The 9,215-nt window shown below is 40.9% G+C and overlaps 2 protein-coding genes across 2 annotated transcripts in view; one reads left to right on the forward strand and one right to left on the reverse strand.

Annotated features, from left to right (window-relative positions):
- Positions 1 to 5,460: 5,460 nt before the first annotated feature.
- Positions 5,461 to 7,631, reverse strand: LOC139418017 (ankyrin repeat domain-containing protein SOWAHA). The gene has a single exon (XM_071167100.1). The coding sequence runs from the start codon at positions 7,578 to 7,580 to the stop codon at positions 6,138 to 6,140; it is 1,443 nt and encodes a 480-aa protein (XP_071023201.1). The 5' UTR covers positions 7,581 to 7,631; the 3' UTR covers positions 5,461 to 6,137.
- A 705-nt stretch (positions 7,632 to 8,336) lies between these two features.
- The window catches only part of LOC139418018 (septin-8-A-like), a 37,607-nt gene continuing 36,728 nt past the window's right edge, over positions 8,337 to 9,215 (forward strand). The window contains exon 1 of the mRNA XM_071167101.1: positions 8,337 to 8,511. Coding sequence (XP_071023202.1) covers positions 8,482 to 8,511 — 30 coding nt within the window. The 5' untranslated portion in view covers positions 8,337 to 8,481. The remainder of the gene's footprint in view (positions 8,512 to 9,215) is intronic.

Below are 9,215 nucleotides of genomic sequence, written 5' to 3' on the forward strand. Positions count from 1 at the left end.
TCTAATTCCGTGGGATTGGATCGGCGCGTTGAAGAGGGGCATCGCCCCATGTTCTCTGGCCTCGTTAGCATCTCTGATGGAATGCTACCAAGTTTGTTAGTGAACAACAACAAATGCCTATTATGAGGTGCTGAATGTCCCATCACTCTAGAAACCAAGGGGAAGGAGAGACGCCAGAATACACCAACCACTATCTCACTTCCCATCACAAAGTACCTTTCATCTGACTCCCACGGTTACCAGAGGAGATCACGCCTAGCGTAGACCTACGGAAGCAAACAGGACATACAACTAACTGGGATTCTGCACTGACAAACAATGCATACAACGATGGCAACACCTGTGTGACACAGTACATTTCAGAGACTAAGATCTCATATTCAAGCTACTGGGGGTGACGGTTGGTGGTCCAGTGAATATTCTGGCTACAGAAGTGTAGGACTGTGGGTAGAGGTCCAGTGAATGTTGTGTATTAAACAGCAACCAGTACTGTGTCCTTCTTGCCCCTGGCCTTGCTGCAGTGGAAACATTTGCTCTGACTACGGGGTGAGAACTGGCTTGACACAGAGGGAGGTGACGTCATGAAAATGCCAGGAACATAGCTTGAGTAAGTCTGTTCACTTCTCATCTCTTCAGCCTCAGTGTCCACGCTCAGTTAGCTGAATCACAATCTCATGCTGCCTGTATGAAGCCACAAAACCAACAGGGAGACATTTCACATGCTGATATTTGGGATTCCTGAGTTCAGTAGATGGTTGAATCTACAGTGCCTTCCGAAAGTATTCATACCCCTTAACTTATTCCACATTTTGTTGTTACAGCCTGAATTCAAAATAAATGTAATATATTTGTTTCTCACCCATCTACACACAATCCCCCATAATGACAAAGTGAAAACATGTTTTTAGAAATATTAGCACATTTATTGGAGAAAAAAAGACAGAAAGGGATGGAATACATTTGCATAATGGGTACCTGGAAGAAAATGGGGGAGGGTCATTTTTTTTAATTTCAGTCAAGGGGAGGGTTTAGTATTTTTTTTAAAAATCTAGTCCAGGAGAGGGTCATGTAATTTGTAATAGATGAAATGTCAATATTCCTCAGTGTTTTAGAATTAGTGTCTTATTAGGCTATATATCGGTGTCGCCCCTAATCTCTGATTCTCCACTGGGCGAGCAATATCAAGTGCACCTATAGGCTACTTAGTGTGGTCTCAAATTATCCATAGCCTATAGGCTAAGAAGTGCATGCTCGAAGAAACACAGAGCAAAGTTATATTTCTAAGATAGCTGCTGGAATGGTGTAAATAAAACTAGGCTGCATTACACACTGCAATGGATATTCCAAACCTGAGCCCCAGCCTGCTCTGCTCTTCTGATCAAAAACCTTTTTGTGTGCTGCCTAACCAATGGCTTTGCTGTGTAGGACTATGGTGGCAGTTCAGGAGTCAAAGGCTTGTTGATTAGGTTTAGTCTTGCGTGGGGACTAGCCTATAGCCTATGTTTTGTTCAGTTTGATAAGGAGAGACAAAGATTAGAAGAGGTCGGAGGTCAACTTTGATAGCTTGCTACTTCTATCATTTTTAAAATTCAAATACAAGATGTTTATTGCCCATGTTGTAGGCCTATTTATCAGAGTTATTGACCTCAAAATTAACCAGATTTGAGTAAATTACATTGTGGTGCTGAAACTTGAAGCAGCAGCCGTAGCACAATCAATCACAAATGGACAGCTCATGGTGCTGAAAGTAGGAACATTTGAGTAGGCATAATTAATTTCAACCATCTCATTTTAATTAGACTTTACTAACAACAAGAGGGCTTTATGTTGGAGTCTATTTAATCCTATTTAAGGAATAAGAGCTAGGCCTAACGTTACCTGTTCGACAGACAGCAGTGAAGGGCAGTTAAGTTAAAACCAAGACTCAAATAAAGGGGGTATGAGAGGGTATACCATAGGCTTACTTTTTATTAAAGAAAATTGCAAAAAGCACAGGCCTACCCCTAGTTAGCTGAAGACTTTGATTAATATAAAACGGATCCGATTATATAATGTGATCTATAACAGCACTTTTTTTCAAGTGTTCAGGAAGGGATTAGGTCAAATATATTTTGCTGAAGGGAAGGTCATCCATTTTTATTTCAGACAGGTCCGATTTTCTCCATGTAATCCTTATTATAAATAATGTTCACTCCCATAGAATCACATTTGTCTCACGATTACAGCTGTGAGTCTTTCTGGGTAAGTCTCTAAGAGCTTTGCACACCTGGATTCTATAATATTTGCACATTCTTCAAAAAAATCTTCAAGCTCTGTTAAATTGGTTGTTGATCATTGCTAGACAGCCATTTGCATGCCGATTTAAGAATAAAATGTAACTAGGCCACTCAGTGCCGTCTTGGTAAGCAACTCCAGTGTATATTTGGCCTTGTGTTTTAGGTTATTGTCCTGCTGAAAGGTAAAATTGTCTCTCAGTGTCTGTTGGAAAGCAGACTGAACCAGGTTTTCGCCTGTGCTTAGCTCTACTCTGTTTCTTTTCAGCCACCACCATGCTTGAATATACAGTGAGGGAAAAAAGTATTTGATCCCCTGCTGATTTTGTATGTTTGCCCACGGACAAAGAAATGATCAGTCTAAACTTTTAATGGTAGGTTTATTTGAACAGTGAGAGACAGAATAAAAACAAAAAAATCCAGAAAAAACGCATGTCAAAAATGTTATAAATTGATTAGCATTTTAATGAGGGAAATAAGTATTTGACCACTCTGCAAAACATGACTTAGTACTTGTTGGCAAAACCCTTGTTGGCAATCACAGAGGTCAGACGTTTCTTGTAGTTGGCCACGAGGTTTGCACACATCTCAGGAGGGATTTTGTCCCACTCCTCTTTGCAGATCTTCTCCAAGTCATTAAGGTTTGAGGCTGATGTTTGGCAACTCAAACTATTTTCTATGGGATTAAGGTCTGGAGACTGGCTAGGCCACTCCAGGACCTTAATGTGCTTCTTCTTGAGCCACTCCTTCGTTGCCTTGGCCATGTATTTTGGGTCATTGTCGTGCTGGAATACCCATCCACAACCTATTTTCAATGCCCTGGCTGAGGGAAGGAGGTTCTCACCCAAGATTTGACGGTACATGGCCCCGTCCATCGTCCCTTTGATGCGGTGAAGTTGTCCTGTCCCCTTAGCAGAAAACACCCCCAAAGCATAATGTTTCCACCTCCATGTTTGATGGTGGGGATGGTGTTCTTGGGGTCATAGGCAGTATTCCTCCTCCAAACACGGAGAGTTGAGTTGATGCCAAAGAGCTCCATTTTTTTCTCATCTGACCACAACACTTTCACCCAGTTGCCCTCTGAATCATTCAGATGTTCATTGGCAAACTTCAGACGGGCATGTATATGTGCTTTCTTGAGCAGGGGGACCTTGCGGGCGCTACAGGATTTCAGTCCTTCACGGCGTAGTGTGTTACCAATTGTTTTCTTGGTGACTATGGTCCCAGCTGCTTTGAGATCATTGACAAGATCCGCCCATGTAGTTCTGGGCTGATTCCTCACCGTTCTCATGATCATTGCAACTCCACAAGGTGAGATCTTGCATGAAGCCCCAGGCCGAGGGAGATTGAAAATTATTTTGTGTTTCTTCCATTTGCGAATAATCGCACCAACTGTTGTCACCTTCTCACCAAGCTGCTTGGCGATGGTCTTGTAGCCCATTCCAGCCTTGTGTAGGTCTACAATCTTGTCCCTGACATCCTTGGAGAGCTCTTTGGTCTTGGCCATGCTGGAGAGATTGGAATCTGATTGATTGATTGCTTTTGTGGACAGGTGTATTTTATACAGGTAACAAACTGAGGTTAGGAGCACTCCCTTCCTTGTTACCTGTATAAAAGACACCTGGGAGCCAGAAATCTTTCTGATTTAGAGGGGGTCAAATACTTATTTCCCTCATTAAAATGCAAATCAATTTATAACATTTTTGAAACCTCCCATTAAAATAATAGACTGATAATTTCTTTGTCAGTGGGCAAACGTACAAAATCAGCAGGGGATCAAATGCTTTTTTCCCCTCACTGTGGTGCTTAGTGATTTGCCCCACATAACACATTGTATTCTGTACAGCCTTCCTTTATTCACTCTGTCATTTAGGTAAGTATTGTTCAGGGGATACCTAGTCAGTTGTACAACTGAATGCTTTATGCATTTAACCCAACCCCTCTGAATCAGAGAAGTGCGGGGGTTGCCATAATCAACATCCATGGCGCCCGGGGAACAGTGGGTTCACTGCCTTGCTCAGGGACACAATGACAGATTTCTACATTGTCAGCTCAGGGATTTGATCCACTTTCGGTTACTGGCCCCCATGGTCTAAACACTTGGCTACCTGCCGCCCCAGGAATAACTACAATGTTGTTGATCCGACCTCAGTTTTCTCCTATCACAGCCATTAAACTCTGTAACTATGTTTAAGTCACCAGTTGCCTCATGGTCAAATCCCTGAGCGGTTTCCTTATTTTCTGGCAACTGAGTTAGGAAGGGCGCCTGTATCTTTGTAGTGACTGGGTCTATTGAACCACCAGCCAAGGAGTAATGAATAACTTCACCATGCTCAAGAGGCTCCCGAGTGGTGCAGTGGTCTAAGGCACTGCATCTCAGTGCTAGAGCTGTCACTACAGACCCTGGTTTGCTTCCAGGCTGTATCACAACTTGCCGTGATTTGGAGTCCCATAGGGTGTCGCACAATTGGCCCAGTGTTGTCGGGGTTAGGGTTTGGCCGGGGTAGGCTGTCATTGTAAATAAGAATTTGTTCTTAACTGACTTTCCTTGTCAAGTAAAGGTTAATTCAAAAATAAAATATATTCAATGTCTGCTTTTTATCTATACCAATAGGTGCCCTTCTTTGATAACTTCCCTGGTGTTTTTGGTTGAATCTGTGTTTGAAATTCACTGCTCGACTGAGGGACCTTAAAGATAATTATATGTGTGGGGTACAGAGATGAGGTAGTCATTCAAAAATCATGTTATATACTATTATTACACACAGAGTGAGTTTGTGCAACTTAAATGACTTGTTAAGCACATTTTTAGTACTGAATTTATTTAGGCTTATCATAATCAAAAGGGTTGAATACTTACTTATAGACTCAAGACATTTCAGCTTTTCATTTGTATTAATGTGTAAACATTTCTAAAAACATAGTTCCACATGGGGTATTGTGTGTCGGCCAGTGGCACAAAATCTACATTTAATACATTTTAAATTCAGGCTGTAAAATAACAAAATGTGGAAAAAGTCAAGGGGTGTGAATACTTTCTGAAGGCACTGTACATCAAACAATGTGTTCTTTACTAAAACTAACAAATTAGATTATTACTAAAGTAAGTATTGTATAAGACATGGAAGAAAGACAAGATGCATGTGACTTGAAAATCACAGATAAATATTTCAGAGTATATCTTTGCATTTCACCAAATCAATCCTTTAAACACTGTATCAATAGTCACTCATCATAACACATTCATACTACAGGAATCTTAAACAGTAAGGCCACATAGTATTGTTCACTTTCACAATTATTCAGTACTGCGGCAACCTCTTCAAAACAAATGTGTTTCTTAGACAGAAAATCGTTCTAAAAAGATGACACGTGATGACCCCTGAGAGTGAAGGCAATGTTAATATCCAGACATGAATCATATTCATCTCTCATGTACAGGTTTAGTACAGGGACACATACAATAATGTGTTCATGGATTTTTTTTTTGATCTGCTGAAATTGATGTTAAATCCCATCGAGCAAAAAATGCATTACCTCGTATATGAAGTCATGTATTACTTATTCACTATTAACACGATTAGATGCATTATAAATGATATTGATTACACGACACAGAGAGAGTAGCACATTTCATACTATACCTTCCATACTAGTAATAAGTGGTTGTTTGATTAAAAAGGGAGTAATGAAATTATGATGGTTACACTTGTTGATTTATAAAAAAACGAAGTTCAACACAACTGAATGTTCCTCTCATAACCCCATATGTTTGTATCTATATCACAGTAAAAACTATGAAAAGCTAAATAGATTTTGTGCAAAATATCAAACTGTATTATTGTATTTCACATCAGACTCATGTTACTTAAATGCATCTGAGGTCTCTCTGTGATTGGATGAACTCTCATCTCTCTCATCCCTCGGGTTGACACCCAGCAAATAGACAGAGGGTCTTTGCTTGTGCTTTTTCTTTTTTTCCACATGGGGATTGAAGAGCCGACTTATCGTATGCAAGCCTTTGGAGAGGTCTGGGAAGATATCTAGCTCCTCCCTTTCCGCTTGGAGAACTTCCTGGGGCTGGACCTTAGGTTCACCAAGCAGCTCCCTCACCTCAGAAGAAATCCCTTTGCGCAGGTAGTGATATGGCTTCTTTCCACAATTGTCCCTTATATTCACATCCGCTCCGTATTCATGCACCAGCATGGCCAACACAAACTCCTGGTCATGCAAAGCAGCAATGTGCAGTGGCGTGTACCCTCCATATGTTCTGGCATTGACGTCGAGGTCCATTCCACCTTGCCTGGATATGTTGATGATACTACCCACCATCTCACTGTTACCACACTTGGCTGCCCAGTGAAGGGCTGTGAAGCCGGACATGAAGTCCTTCTTCTCTGCCAGCTGTGTGTCTCTGAGGAGCAGGCCGTACACCCGTCTCCAGTGTCCAGCAGCAGACCTCACCAGCCACTCATGCTCTGCCTCTTCCAGGGGGACTGTGGATGTGTACTTGGGCTCCTCAGAAGGTTTGGTGATCTTGACAGCCCTCCTTGGTAGCGGAGAGCTTAAACCCACACTCATAGTGGATGGTCTTCTCTTGGTTCTAGAGGAGCTGTGTGCATCTTGGTCAGTGGATCCAGCTCTCCTTGGAGGGCCATCTTCATCCTCAGATTTGAGTTTATGGATCTCTATTCTGGCCAAGTTTGGAGGCATTCGTAAAGGCAGTGCAAATGGCTTCTGCACACTAGGGTTCTTTGTCTTCCCAGGATACACAGCCCCCCCAGAGGGGATATATTCTCTCTGCGCATCAGAAGTATGGTCTATGTTGAAATTCAGTGACCTTTTTGGTTTGAAATCAACTTTTTCTTTAAATGCCAGCTCTATAAATGAATGCATGTCACTGTCATTTGAGACACATTCACCGACACTTGTAATAACAGGTTCTTGGACATTTTCAGAACTTATCTCACTTCCTCCATTTTGAGAACGTGCATTGTTCCCACTGTTCCATACAGGTGAGGGTTCACCTGGCTCGGGGACCTCTTCACTTTCAGACTTTTGAACATCCTCTGTTTCTTGTAACAAATGCTGATATTTTTTCTTTAGTACAATATACCTGACATCTTCAATTTCTTTCACGACAGCAACAGTGTTCACAAACCTTTTGAATAGATCCCTGTTCTGTTTCTTCTCTGCGGGATCAGTGCAGTTCAAGGAATCTTTGAATTTAGTCAGCAACTCGGAATTCTTCAACTTCCCCCCTTCTTCTATCAACAGCGAGATAATAGCTTCTTGAGTGAAATCCATTTTGAGCACCCTACAACCAAAAATGTCAATTCAGAAGGAACAACCGAAAGTGAAAAGTCTTATCATACATATAATCCGCGATACCTGTCAGAAACTATACCTTCGCCCTACCTGCAGTTTCCGGTGACACGTGGAATTAATTTGAATAATGTGTGCAGACTTCTGTCTTCGGGCGGTGCTCAGAGGTGTCTGGGGCAGTAAGTAGCCTGTAGTCGTCTAACATTAACTGTTACTGTAGCTAACAAAAAGTTACCATTATCATATTTATTTCACATATCATATGCATAGAATGATAAACATTGATACAATTATGCGTTACAATATTTTAGGAAAAGGTGATACAATGTTTCAAAAACAGTAGAAATGCCAGGTTACACTGTTTCAAGACCTCAGACCTGGCTCACATCACTTTTTCTGAAGTGGTGTAGAATGCGAGTTATCGTTTTTAGGCAATATATTTTAGGGTTCATGTCTCGATATTCACTAAAAGTAACATTTTGTAACTCAATATAGGTTAATCGTTTTTAAAGTAGCCAAAACAAAACGTTGACTTTAAAAAGGCAGCTAAGGCTCTGCAAACTACAAATCCCATGAGCGACCTGCGAGGCAATATAGTTCATCGATGGCTTTTCATATCATCAGCGCGTAAACGTCAATGATACAGTATTGCAAATTGTCAAAGGTGATTTAATTACAACCGTCAGAACGTTCCATATTTTCAGCGCGCAGTCCTGTCCTTCTGGATTGTGTAGCTCCGAAGGCAAATGGGAGTTTCCAGGAAGTAGCCATATTGGAAGCGCAATCAAGCTTGTTCTACTGTGTCAGCTAGTTTACAGAGAGAGTGAGACGAGGGCAGTTTCCTTTCGTCCAGATCGGCATTAAAACGCATACATTTCGCACCATGGCTGCTACGGACGTAGACATATTTTCTGTAAGTACACACTGATATAATGTTCCGCCTATGAGTAATATACAGCTATATAAAGTACATTCTAATTATTCCTGGAAGTGTGGACTATCAATAGGGATTCACGTTGGTTGGTCCTGATGGGGTTCTGCTCAGGACATGGATTATTAATTATTTGCGAGCTTCTGAATGAATAGGCCTACATATAGGCCATCGATAGTTAATACCGGCAGTATAAATGTGCATTAGTATCATTCCTCATTGAGTTGCATCAACTGTTTATTGGTGCTCACATATTCTGCCACCGTATGGCACAGACAATTGTAGTTTTCCCAAAGTCTCCTATGTCAAGCATTTAGCCTACCCCACACCGGCTACAATGTAGCAACATTGTTTTACTAACCATTAGTTGGTTTTATGTTTTACATGGTTCCTTTTGAAAACAAAGGTGTTGACTTGTGGTTACATTGTAACTTCCTGTTTAAGCAGTCTAAAATTATGCTTATAGTCTAACCAACGTTGTGATGGAGATTTAACTGCTATTTACAGCAAGTCAGTCTAATAATTTGAAGTAGAAAACAAGGTTGGCATCTTTCTGTTCAGTAATTCAAAATACTCAGAACATAGCCTATTTGATGATTTTTTTTCTCCACTTTATTTTTGTTCATCATTTAATTTAACCTTTTATTTAACTAGGCAAGTCGTTTAAGAACAAATTATTATTTACA

Source organism: Oncorhynchus clarkii, chromosome 10 (genome assembly GCF_045791955.1).
Source record: "Oncorhynchus clarkii lewisi isolate Uvic-CL-2024 chromosome 10, UVic_Ocla_1.0, whole genome shotgun sequence".
NCBI classification, from domain to species: domain Eukaryota; kingdom Metazoa; phylum Chordata; class Actinopteri; order Salmoniformes; family Salmonidae; genus Oncorhynchus; species Oncorhynchus clarkii.

Excerpts from the sequence above, each read along its gene's own strand:
- LOC139418017 (XM_071167100.1), bottom strand. The coding sequence starts at position 7,580 with ATGGATTTCACTCAAGAAGCTATTATCTCGCTGTTGATAGAAGAAGGG.